The sequence below is a fragment of the Argiope bruennichi genome, chromosome X1, assembly GCF_947563725.1.
Source record: "Argiope bruennichi chromosome X1, qqArgBrue1.1, whole genome shotgun sequence".
NCBI classification, from domain to species: domain Eukaryota; kingdom Metazoa; phylum Arthropoda; class Arachnida; order Araneae; family Araneidae; genus Argiope; species Argiope bruennichi.
The window spans coordinates 81,824,517-81,838,091 of record NC_079162.1 but is presented as its reverse complement, the minus strand read 5'-3'; the positions used below and the strand labels follow the sequence as shown (position 1 = coordinate 81,838,091).

The following is a 13,575-nucleotide window of genomic DNA, read 5'->3' as shown; positions in this document are numbered from 1 at the left end:
TTTTGTAATTTTTCTGACAAATTCGAAAACTTAAATCTTACAAAATATTTATCTTTAGATTATTTTTACAACAGTCAAATTTCATTTAATTAGTCAATAGTCATTCAATTTTCTGATAATGATTTTTATATAGATAATTCTTGTAAGACATTTAAGATAGTATGTGATACAATGACATACTTTAATAAAAAGAATTTTGTCAATAATAATTAATTTGAATCTTATAGCAGGATTAGGCAAATAAGAAAATTAAGCAATTTGAAATTATGTTTGAAACTAGTCAGTTTGATTTTAAGCTATTCTGTTTTTGCAAACAAAAAAAAAGTCATCTTAATAATATCTTTACTGAATATTTACTACATTCATAAGCATATTTCAAACTGCTAATAAATACACAACAGCACAATTTTAACAAAGTGATCGATTATCATTTTAAATTAAAATAAAATGAAGAATAATATTTTTAAATTAAAGTAGAGGCATTTAAAATAAAATAGATGTATAGATAGATGGAAACTGCATTTACCTATCAACTACGACCATCGGACCATTCTGATACTCTAGATGCCATTCTTGTACTAAATGAACTAGATCATAAACACTGCTGAGAGGTGTGCAACATTCTGGCCATCCTGAACATTCAATAATGCGGCATATGACTTCATAATCATCTTGGGTAGACTGCAATATAAAGTCACGCGTAACAAAACATCCTTGACTGCATTCTTCACTCAATTTCACTTTGAAAGTTCCGTAGTCATTTTCTTTATCTTCTTCAGGCCAGAAGCAAGGATATTCCTGGAAAATAAGTTAATCTCATTATTTACTTAAATATATTTGTTGAAAAGGGAAAAATGAATCTAAAAATATTTATTTTTTACCTTCTCGTCTACAAAAGATAACATGACTATTGTTTGACAATTGTGATCCCATATCATCTGCCAGAAGTCTGGTATGGTATCGGATGTCGGATGTTGAGTGATAATAAATTCATTCAATTTATTAAATCCCTATGAGAGAAATTAGGTTGTAAGTTTAAATTCTTCAGAATTTTGTATGATGGAGAAACATACAAGAAAGAGAATACTTACTTGAAAGAAACTAGCATTTATATAATCAGACCCATCTTTACCGGGCTTAGGAGTAATGTGAACCCTATAAGATTCTACTGGAATAATGTTTTGATTACGATTTTTGGCTCTATTGCAAGCTTTAGTGGCAGATATTATACTGAAATCTTTAGCTTTGAAACTAGTAACAAGCTGTAAAAAAAGAAGATAAAACTTAAATGAAAAGTACTATTTAATACTAAAAAATGTTCAAAATCATCACTACGACTTGCACTAAATGACTAGACAGATTTTCAATGAAAAATCAAACACTACCATCCAGTGAACAAATAATATTAGAGATTATAGCTCTATATTTTATAAAAAAGAATAAAACATCAAAGCACCAAAATAACATTTCTCTAGATAAGATTAATCAGACAAACATCAACAACCTTTCAAATTAAACTAAACATGTGGAAGTTCGATTTGAAGTCAGCATTAAGGTAAGACAGGGATAGCAAATTCTGACTTCAATAATTAGAAATAATAGTAATGGAAATGCTTGCCTTGAATTGCTTTTCTAGAAGAGGAGAATATTCTTTCTCATTATCATTATTACTCATTTGAAGTTTTTGACCATATTCTGAAAAATCTGCAACCGGAATTTCTGTTTCTCCACTTTCAATAGCTTCGAGCAGCGCATCATGGATGAATATATATTGCTCCTATATTACAAAAATGTACTGATTAGTCAATTTAAAACAACAAATAAAAGAAAAGTAATAATTCCAGCAATCTGCTTTTTTTTTAAAATTTACTGTACAATTTCAGCTACTTTACTGATTCCTTTAAAAAACTCAAAATTTGTGTAATATTTAATAAAATGAAATCTATAATTACAAATAAGAAAGAAAAATTTACCTCAGTTTGAACGAGGAAGTTTCTTTGCTGTCGAATATGCTTTAAAAATCCAGGAACACTCAATGAATGTCGGTGTTTTATTTGACGTAACATGGCATCAATTACAATATAAGTTCCAGTTCTTCCAACCCCAGCGCTATCAAATAGAATGACTTAACATCAAAAACATGAATATAACTGCCAATATTTAAAAATATGTGAATTATGAATGTTAAAACATCGAATTTTAATAAAAATGTATTATGTGTATTAAAAATTTGTAATAAAAATGTATTATTTTAAAATTAATATGGTTAAAATGGAATCTCTAAAACCCTATCAAAAATTTATTTGTTGTATATACCTCTGAATTCATTTTTCAGATATAATTATCTTATGGTAATGAATTTCATATTTATTCATAGTAAGTATTTAGTAAATGTTTAAACATTCATAATAAATATTTAAACAGTTTTCATAATATAGTAAGATTTCATAATACAAATAAACTAAAATAAATAATAAAACTTCAACACATTTAACTAAATGATGCCGGGAAATAAAATCGATTTAAAGAAATTTCAATAAGCAGATATACATATAAATTTTGTATCATACTCTGCATTGTTTAACTTTAAAAGCTTAAGAAAACCTAGATTTAAACCATAAAAGAAATTTTTAAAATGTATAAATAATTTTTTTCCCCAAAATTGTTGATATTATACTTGGGGTAATTTCATACTTTTCCCGGGCGACTTTATTTCTCATCTTGCTTTTTACGTCTTTTAATAAGTTGGACCTTTCTTTCATACTTAAATGATTAGAAGACGTTTAGGTTTCGGTTTCATTATAAGAGATTTGAAATAAATTAAAAGTAAAAATCTTTCTCCAAGTGAAGAAAGGATTCGTAAAGCAGAGGCTCAGCGTAAGTTTTTATTGTATTTTCGTATATGATTTCCTGTCTTTCGAGAATTTTTACAGCAGAAAGAACTGATGACAGATTTTTCCTTAATTAAATTATACTCTTAACAACAAAATTGATTATCACATAATTTTTATAGATAATTTTTGTTCGATATACTGAAATTTTGTACATACAAAAGCTGTTCCGCTATTGAAAATCCAAGGCTACTGGAGAAAATTCCATACAGAGAGATTTTCGGTTTATAGATATTTGTTATATGGAATTTCACTGTGTTATGGTCAAGCTATTTAATATAAATGAAATGTCAGTGTTCTAATAAAAAGCAGAGGAATAATATTAGCTCACTGCATGATAAGAACATGGTTATGCTACTTAAACTGCTCATACAAATTAATTAAACTTAAAACAAAGAAACAATTTAATATCTGAAATCTTAATTTAAGATTCATTTTACATTTTCCTCTCTTATATTGACAAATATTTAAGGAAAGATTTAATATTAACAATATCTTTAACTATAAGATACCATAACAGAATTCTCAGAATTTATACGCTCGATAAGGGAACTCAATACCATAAATATATGCAGATAAATATTAGGTAGGTCTAGGTTTATTACATATAAGCATAGTTTGCATAGGTTTATTACATATAGGCTGCTGATAAGAATAATACAGATTTCATACATCAAAATACGTAACAAATTTAAAATAGAATAATATAGTAACAATAAATAGCTACACTGACCTGCAATGCACAATGATAGGACCACCTCCTGGAGGGTTTGCAGAAGCAGATTTACGAATAAAACTCAATACAGGAAGAGGATGCTCGGGAACACCATGATCAGGCCAATTTGTATAGTGATATTGATACACAGTTCTTTCCGATGACGTCTTCTGAAACAAATTATTTTAAGAACACCACATAATCTTTAAAAGTTATAAAATTTATATAATAGTAACAATGTTAACATTATAATAGTAACATGTTTTTTGATAATAAAACCATGTTTCAGGAGAATACTTAATATTTTGTAAAATAAAAGTGAAAAATTTGTTTTATTTCAATTTTAAAATACCGAATGATCAAAAAGTCCGTAAAAACTTTAAAAATTCATAAAACCAGTAAAATTAAGCAAAATAAAAAAAAAAAAGTTTGCAGATTTAGCATCGATAAGTCATGGGATTAATTTTAGGTAAGAAAAAAAATTAATTCAAAAACAGCCGATAGGTGGCGCTGGTATGAGCGACTTAGTTGGAAATATGCAACTGAGACAGGCGATTATAAATACGTACCCTTTTGATCTAGAATCAGTTCTCCGTCGCACGCAATGTAAGTAAAAAAGGATGCTATGTGGAAAAGATAAAGCTTTGTTGGTGAAGCTGTTTTACCTGAACCAGGAAGCAGCGACTGTTGCTCTGCGTAAATTCCGACTTCAGAAAAATGTGAAGAATGGGAAAGGACCTTTAACAGTGGCAGGCCCCCAAAAGCTTGTTCAGCGGTTTGAGGAAACTGGATTGCTGGAGGATCATATAAGGTCCAGACGAAGAAGTCTAAGGCAGACACGTTCGGCACGCGTTGCAGCCGAAATGGAAACATTAGCGTCAAAATTGACTGCAGGGACTAGCAGTACACGGGAAGCTGGCAGAAGCCAAGTTTCCATTGCCTCCTCGGTCTCCAGATCTCACACCAGTAGACTTTTGGCTATGGGGAAATTTAAAATTCCGGGTATATCGATCCCGTCCATCCAATATGTTGCAATTAAAAAATGTAATGCTCCGAGATCTGTCTTGTATGCAACCGGACATGCTGCACTGTTAAGTTGCTGAATTTGTGACATGTCTGCAATGAGTTATCACCTGTGTTGGTGGACATATGGAACACATATTGCTATAATAAATGGTTTGGTAATATTATTTTTGTTTTTTGCATGTCTTTTCTTTCACTTATGGGCAAAACGCCACCTATCGGCTTTTTTCTGAATTAATTTTCTTTCTTACCTAAAAAGTCCTGTGACTTATCGATGCTAAATCTGCAAACCTTTTTTTATTTTGCTTAATTTTACTGGTTTTATGAATTTTTAAAGTTTTTACGGACTGTTTGCCCATCCGGTATTATTAGTTGATCATGTACAAATATTTCAAAATTCATTTACTTTATACAGCTAATTTATCCTATATATTTAGCAGCAATTCATTTCTAATAACTATTTTTATGTATTAAGAAAACAGAAAGTAAAAAAGTAAGTATTTACTTTATTGAAATACAATGTTGCAGATGAAAAAATAATAATATAAAGACTTTGCAAAGAAGTTGCTACTTGTTTTGTTCATTGTCTTGAAACTTTCAAATGCACAAAAATACATATCACATTGTTAAGCAATGGAGCAAAATATCATCATGAATGAAGCATGGCTTTATTATAAAACAATAATTAAATGCCATAAAATTGTTGATTTTTTATTTGTATCTATTCAAAAGCTACCTGTGCCTGAATAATACTACTATTTTAGGTGCATAACTTCTGGCCATTGAATACATCTGCCTTCCACAAATGTCATAGTGGACATAATAAACTATATTCTCGAATATGTTTCGTTCCTAGTAAATTTTATAATCATTTGTAAGTTACTTTACATATTATCAACAGATTTTGGAATCTTAATTCAACATTTTCTTCAGTTTAAATTTGTAGTTAGAAAAGTTTCAATGCAACGAACTTTTTGAATCTTTAAAAACACTTAACAGAAATTTATGAAATGAAAATATGATTTTCAAACACACACATTAATTGATCATGCATATAAAAAAATTAAACTCACTTTCTTAACTTTTAAATTTCGAATAACAAAAGTGCGGATAGTGTAGGTTGCAAGTTCGACTTCTTGAGTTAATTTAACTTGTACGATACCATAAAGTTCTGAACCTTCTTTTGGCCAGTACATGTCGCATTTCCTCTAAAAGAAAGGAAATAAATAGAAAATTTTAAATAAGTAATAAAAATTTAAAGATCATGAGGATTCATTACACACAAAATTTTTAAAACAATAGATTTTTTCTTGATAGTACTTCTAGTATGAAAAGAAGGATTTTTAAAGTTTCAGAGCATTACAAAGATTTTTTACGTATACAGTACACTCCCGAGTATCCAGTTCGCGACTATCCGACCTAGTTTTCTTTTATTGCAATGAAATGAGGAAGGCAGCTGATCAAGCGACGCTAACTGATATCATCTGTTTGCCTGTGGAGGGGCATTGTGTCTCGGAAGAGAGCTAAAATGCAGAAGCAATCATCTGTTAAGGACTTTTTCAAAAACTAAACACAGCAAGTTTTGACTCTTATCTTAGGATTACCTTTTCAAATCTGTGTAATCATTTATTAGTTAAAAATAAAATCAGAAGAGTTAATTTTCTTAAAAATAACGTAATTCTTAAAAAATTTCTTAAGATTTACGTTAATATTTTGTTTTTGTTTCCTATATTAAAGTTAGGCATTACTGAATTTATGTTAAAACGTTAGTTTATATCCTTTAAATTTCTTGTTCACTAATTAATTCTTTAAACGAGCAGTGCAGTATTTAAATATTTTACTCGAGCCTTTTATTTTAACTCGACACATTACCGGCAATTGCTTCTATGATTCGCATTTATATTCTACGTGACTTGAGATAAATGGAGGGCTTAGTGAGAAAACACGCATTAAAACAGTGAGTTTCGGTATACAAAAGTCTTCTGGTACTGGACAAAGAAATGAATTCATAGAACTCCGATCTATCCGGCTTTTTTGTTAACGGCTTGCCCTTCCGCCACATTAGGCCGGATACCCGGGAGTATACTGTATTATGTTGAAAATTATTACTAGAAGCAACATTAGAACACTATTTCTTAACATTTCCCATTGAAAGCAAATGAAAAAAAAAATTAACATTTAACCTTCCCTTCCTGTCATTCAATCCCTTTCGCTCTCAATTTAATTATCAAATCCAACAAATAAATACTACAGAATAAAGCAATTTTTCAGTGCAGGAGTTTTTTTTATGTGTACTTATATAGACCTACATTTTTACAGTAATGAAACAGAAGAATAGTAGAACTAATGCTGCTTGAACATGGTGAATTTAGTCAAAATAAATCTTCTTCCGACATCTCAGTTTTCAATCTTAATCTGTGAGCTACATTCTCGCAGAAATTCTTGCAAAATAATAAAACCAGCAAACAGCATAAATGGCCAGTTTACTTTAAGTTGAATACGTTTTCTTACTTTATCTAGTGATATCTTTAAAACTTTGCAGTAAATAGATAAACCATTTACAAACCAAAGAAAAATTGAAACCTTATTTTTTTTCTTTATATCTGATCTCAGTTTGAAGGACTATTTTGAATTTTTCAACAGAATAATTTTATTTATGGGGAAAAATTACTCATAAAAATGCTGAACCATACTCAGTTTTATATTAATTTATTCTTGCATTTTTGTCAAAGCTATTCTCATTAATTGATAGTTGTAGATCAGCTTTTATTGATGTTTCGTGTTTAATCAAATTTATTTTGAAGAAAACAAGTATTCATTAATTCAATGAGAATGTTGTAAATATAGATTTTTTATTATTAATAATACAGTAATAAGAGAATGAGACATTCTAAAGAAGGCAATAAAGAAACTTAAGGCCTTACAACTCAAAAATAGTGTTACTAATTTATTTTCATGAGACATTAAAAAGTACTGATTACAATTTTTTGAAAAATCATGCCAACACTTACTCTTCCCCTTTCTACTAGATTTGTTATCATTATGATAATATAAACTTTTTGCTCCCAAATCATTCTCCAGTAGTCATCAAATGTTGAAGGAAGTGGTCCTTGTGTCCCAATATAAGCATTTGGTTCATTATATCCCTGTATTGCAAAAAAAAAAAAAAAAAAAGTTATAAAAAAACATGCATACTATTACTTTGCATAATATAAAATTGTTTAGTTTTACTTACTTATATACTAATAAGTATAATATATTACTAATGGTAATTCAAATTTCAAATTATATTAGAAACAAGAAGACTAAAAAGATAACAGATAAAAGTAGACTTCTAAAATTAAAAACCTCTATTAATGATTAATGACAGCAACACTTTTTATTTCCTTTTTCGGATATTAACAGCTTCATATCCGAAAAATTACACTTAATAATATACGGCATACATGAAAGTAAAATTACGTTAAGAATGAATTCAAAAATGACCTTTACAAAACTATAGAAATGAATGAAAGTAGAAATGATAGGAATAATTAGTTTATTTGAAAATGATTTATTTACACTATTTTATTGTAAATATAGTAGAATGTGTGAATTGTGTTCGATGCAAATATGGAGAGAGAAAAATAAAACGTATGAAATTCTAGTTATAAGGTAATTTTAAATTTCCGCAAAAATGTAATTAAAAAAAATAGGCTGCATTGTAAATCAAAGCAAGTATAGTATAATTATTGTATAAGTATAATTAAATATAGTAAAATTATTGTATAAGTATAATTAAGTATAACATATCAGAAAATGACTGCCATAAATTTTAAAATTATAACCTAACGCTATCTAAATTGCACAGTCAAACTCTAGACATTAAAATGACTGCCATAAATATGTTAAAAATATATAGTTTAACTGCATACTGAATCGAAAACTCTAAACATTAAAATTCATAGATGATAATAGGAAAATTGAATCGAGGTGAAAAGAAAAAAAATTCGTAGAAACTACAATACACAGCGAGTTAATTCTTAAATGCATATTGTTGCAAATTGTCTACATCCAGTTCCATTTAATTTTATTGAAAAACCCATTGATAACCATAGACAATAAATCATGTATGAAAGAAAAAAGTTTGGTGGGTAAGTTATATCTTTTTTTTTTCTTTTATATTTGAATGTTGTGGGTAATGAATTTCAGTGTGTTACTTGAAGAGATAGCTTCTTTTATCGAGTTCCCTATAATATTATCTAATCTAATTGTTAAAAAATTACTTCTCATCTGTTGTCAGGTAAACTATCAATGCTTGATGATGTATTTGAAAATTACATTATATACAAGCTAGATTTTTGGGAAATACTGTATGTTGTCAAATTTCTACATAGATCTTATTTCGAAATAATTATACCCTATTATTACCTGGATTTATTTAATTATTTTTTACGTAACTTATGACTATTTTCCTATAATAAACGATTATTTTATTCAAAACAAATAATCATGAATTTAAGGGTTAAAACTATGAAATGTGGCAGGAACTCGATTTCAATCATTAAATTTTTGTTCCCGCTCACTATTTGGAAAAAAAAACTTCCATTTCTTTGTTTTAATATTAAACTGGCAATTTTTATCTTTATTCATTTATAAAAACCTTCGATCACCGAAGTCATAAAATATGAACAAACTTATTAAATTGTCAAAGCATTCAAATTAAACAGTTTGGGAATATAAATTCATTGTATTATTTTGATTGCAAGTACAATCCTTTGAAAGATATGAAGAAAAAAAAAAGATTGAAATGTATCTCTTAATTTTTAAGAATATGAGGAATATAGTGACAAAAGCATTTTTGTGTTCTAACTTTAAAAACCACAAAACGTTTGCCATTATGGCTGTTTCCAAGATCAAATTCCAGCTCATCATCACTTCTGTGCCTTTCTTTACTCCCAATCAAATGGTAGAAACATGCATGCTTTTGTTGATTCTACGATAAACATCTTCACTGCATGTAAGCTGTGTTTAATTTGTGTAGCCTGGTTTGTTTCTTTACGATCGAACCCCAATTTAATAATTGAAATTCCGTCCTTCTTCTCTTAATCTTTAGAATTCAAAAAATTGTTATTCCTTCATGACAAAAAAAAAAAAAAAAAAAAAAAGGATGTTTGTTCATAGAAAATTCCATATGATATGCAGGTAGTTACCAAAACACAAACGAAGGGAAACATCACAAACGAATACAAGAATTTTTATTAATAAGGCATAGGGCCACCTATGGTATGTTAATACAGCTGGGATTTGCCTGGTGTCGTACAAGTGCTGAATAGTGTTTAGAGGAATATTGTATCATTCTTCATGGAGATATTGTGAAAGTTCAGAAAGATATGTAGGTGGAGGATATCGATTCCGGATTGAACGCTCTAAAACAGAACATACTGATTCGATTATTCTGAGATCAAGAGAGTATGCGGGCCAAGGTAGATATTTCTCTTCATCACTGTGTTCATCAAATCACGACTGGACAAGTCCCCCTTCCATGAATATGAGCATTATTACCCTGAAAAATTCCATCTCCTGTAGGAAACGAAGTTTGCATCATAGGATGGACATGGTCAGCTAAAACTTCTTCCCAATGATCCATTTCTCCAGGCTTACAATTGGGTTGGCAGAAAACCACGATACGGCTGCCCATACCATAAGAGATCCACCTATATGCCTGACAGTTGGAAAGGGATAATCACGACCATACACTTCAGCGAGTATTCTCCAAATGTATATCCGTCCTGTTGTGGAAAAAAATGTTAAAAGTGATTTCTCCGACCATATAACTATTTTCCACTTATCAATCTACTAGGTTTTATGGCTATGGCGCCACTGTAGACGGCGTTTGGCATTAATATCCACGGCAAGTGGCTTGGGAATTGCTGCTCTGCCATTAATGCTCTATTTTGTTATGTTATGAAGATGATCTTAACTGTAATTATTGAATCTGGAGAATCCAGGTGCTAACCGAGCCCTGTGGCCACTTTGGCTACCGTTGTTTTCTTTTCAGACATTACAATCCGCTTCAATACCCTTATGTTTCTTTCACTCACATTTTCCTTCCGTTTACAGTTTGTGTGTACGTTGTCTTGATTTTAAATACCGTACCTCCAAAACGCCTAAAAGCTAGGATACTTCGGTCATAGTTGCTCCAGATAGTCAGGCTCCTATAATTTGATCTCTTTGGAAGTCTGTGAGGTCTGGCATTTTAAGTTTTTGACAAAAATCCAAGACATATACAACTTTACTAAAGCTACCTCATATTACTATGATATATACTTTTTATATTAAAAAATGGAAACTAAGATTATATTTTAATGCTTACAAAGCGCATTTATAAATTTTACTTTTATTCATAGGTGTTTTCATTATTTTGATAACCACCTGTATATATGAAATTTATCAGTTGATTTTTTTAGTCGTATTTCTATGTAAATTTATGAATTTTCATACATTTGATTTCCATACAATTGGTTATTTTTAGCATCATTGTAGTTTGCCGACTAATCGCATTGAGTATGAAAACTGAGATATACGGAACTTATAGAATTATTAGAAGAAATTTAAAACAACAATGTGAGCCATCTGTTCATCAATATAAAGATAACCTATTTTTGAAACAATGAGCTAAATATCTATTTTGAAGTTTACTGGTGTTATGTTAACAAAGAGAAGAGATATTACCACAGAATAACAAACACTGCCTTGTCAATTTCGTAGTGAAAGTATTTATTTCAGTAATTAAAATATTTGTGTTAAAATGTTCGTTTTAACTATACAATGTGCCAATAGATGGCGCCGTGAGCAAAATATGTATGTTATATATAGGGCTGCTCACTAAATAAAATTCACTTCTCTTCCTGCTGTCCCCAGCTAAACAGGTATGTGACTGACTCATTTGTATCTTAATTCTTGCTTCGCTGCTCTGATATTTAACTCTGATTTTTTCAATTTGAAATAAATTTTAGAAAACACTCTGCAAAAATACTGATTTGCGACATGAAATTTCGCTTTAAAAAAACAAAAAAACAAGCAATACAATCATATTTATTTAAATTCCGTAAATAAGAAGAATATTGTTTCACAATCTACCGACTGATTAGTCACAAATGGCGCTTTTGAAAAATTTGGAGATAGGGAAGGGCGCACAAAGTTCCTTTTGCTCGCTTACAGCTTTTATTTCAAAATATATATTTCATATTGTATTTTTTAGCACTTTAAGCACATTGAGCTTTAGTTATGCCAACATAAGCATATGCGCTAAACACCCAACTCTCAGCTATTTTAGCATGTTTAGCATTTCGTTATTCACAGGAAAGTTAGTATCGCAAGCATGTTAGCTGCATTTACAAGGCAATGCTCTTAGGTATAATAAAACGACGTCAGGACAAATGAAAAGCTTAAGCCCACATAACGAGTGCCTCTGTCGAAATTGAAAAGTATTTCTAGATCCATTACATCCAGATCTCATTACATATCAAGCCACATTAATATCAGGATCCATATTTTTCATATATAAGAAAATCAAAAATATATGCATTATGAAATTTCAGTTAAAATTAAAATTTCTGAAAACAAACTAAAAAAATTGAAAATTATTTCTGAATAAAACCAAAAAAGATATTATATTTAGAGAGCGCTAATGCTGTTATTACTGAAACACAGATGAACTTAACGAAATTAGTAAAAATACCAAGTCAATATTAGCAAAAAGAAAGAAATTAAGAATCCCGTCTGAAGACTTTATCAAGGTTCATCCTCAGGAAGGGATTCAAACAGATATTTTTTTCTCTGAGGAGTCTGACTTAGTCCAACAATATTGACCCCTCCTGACCCGAAAATCTCCTGAAATTGAGGCCTTAGAGATAAACCAGTTTTTACAGAAATAAAACAACAAACTACAATCTCCAATTTAAACAAAAATTATAATAGCATAATATAAATTATAAAAGAACACTCACAACCAATTATAGAAACAAAAAGGAAAGACCATACCAGTAGCAGGTAATATTATTATATATAATTCAAGAAAATTCTCTTTATCTAATGCAGTAAAAACTGGCGAAAAGAAATTCTTTGCATATAGAGCCATATTGATGAAATGCGACATGTGCAATATTTTATTTATCCTTTTGTCCATAGGAAGTAATTCGTGGATGAATTGCAACTTTTCTTTTCTGATAGTTGATAAAAGCAAGATGAAAGAGTGGTAGTAATTATAATTTAACTATAATTTAGAGTTTAAAATAGAAAACAAAATTTAATAGAAAAAAATAGAATACAAACAAGTTTAATTTAAATTAACCTTAATTTTTCAAATGCATACTAAATGGGTTCGAGGACATTACAGCTTTTAAGAGTGCATCTGTATGCTTTAATAAAACAATTTACTTTTATAAGAGGTCCGAGAATTATTCAATTCTTATTTTCCAGATTTGAAGGTAGGCTATTATCTGTGCTTTCTGTCATTAGTGGTATTTTTATTGAATAGGATAAAGAATTAAAAATGAAAGATGAAAGATGTATGTTTATTCAGTATGTCTTTGAAAACAGATTAATGAAAAATTGCCCAGTAAATAGCATAAGATTAAAATATGGTTGTTTGGAACAATATAACACTTTGTCCTTCAAGCAAAAATATTTCCAACAGTTAAAATTACAGTGAATAACAAAAATTACATTTATTTATGTTGTTCAGTGCAATTCATATATGTATCAATTTGTAAATATATGCAATAATCAATGCAGTAGGACATATGAATTTTTATTAAATAATTGTTCAATTAAATTTAAAGTGGCGAATACAGAATTATTAAAAAACAAACCTATAATCACCGGCAGAAATCACCGGTTCGCCATAAAATACATACAAGATTTGTTTTGCATCAATTATTGCTTATATTTACAACAGTAACA

At 29.3% G+C, this 13,575-nt stretch overlaps 1 protein-coding gene across 2 annotated transcripts in view; it reads right to left on the bottom strand.

Annotated features, from left to right (window-relative positions):
• LOC129958411 (tyrosine-protein phosphatase 99A-like) overlaps window positions 1–13,575 on the bottom strand; it is a 150,542-nt gene that overhangs the window by 11,185 nt on the left and 125,782 nt on the right. The window contains exons 16-23 of one of the 2 annotated variants that reach the window (XM_056070893.1): window positions 7,641–7,775; window positions 5,703–5,837; window positions 3,625–3,776; window positions 1,974–2,109; window positions 1,619–1,777; window positions 1,092–1,262; window positions 882–1,010; window positions 527–798 (exon numbers count right to left, since the gene is read on the bottom strand). In XM_056070893.1, coding sequence (XP_055926868.1) covers window positions 527–798; window positions 882–1,010; window positions 1,092–1,262; window positions 1,619–1,777; window positions 1,974–2,109; window positions 3,625–3,776; window positions 5,703–5,837; window positions 7,641–7,775 — 1,289 coding nt within the window. The remainder of the gene's footprint in view (window positions 1–526; window positions 799–881; window positions 1,011–1,091; window positions 1,263–1,618; window positions 1,778–1,973; window positions 2,110–3,624; window positions 3,777–5,702; window positions 5,838–7,640; window positions 7,776–13,575) is intronic. The other variant, XM_056070894.1, reaches the window with a different exon arrangement.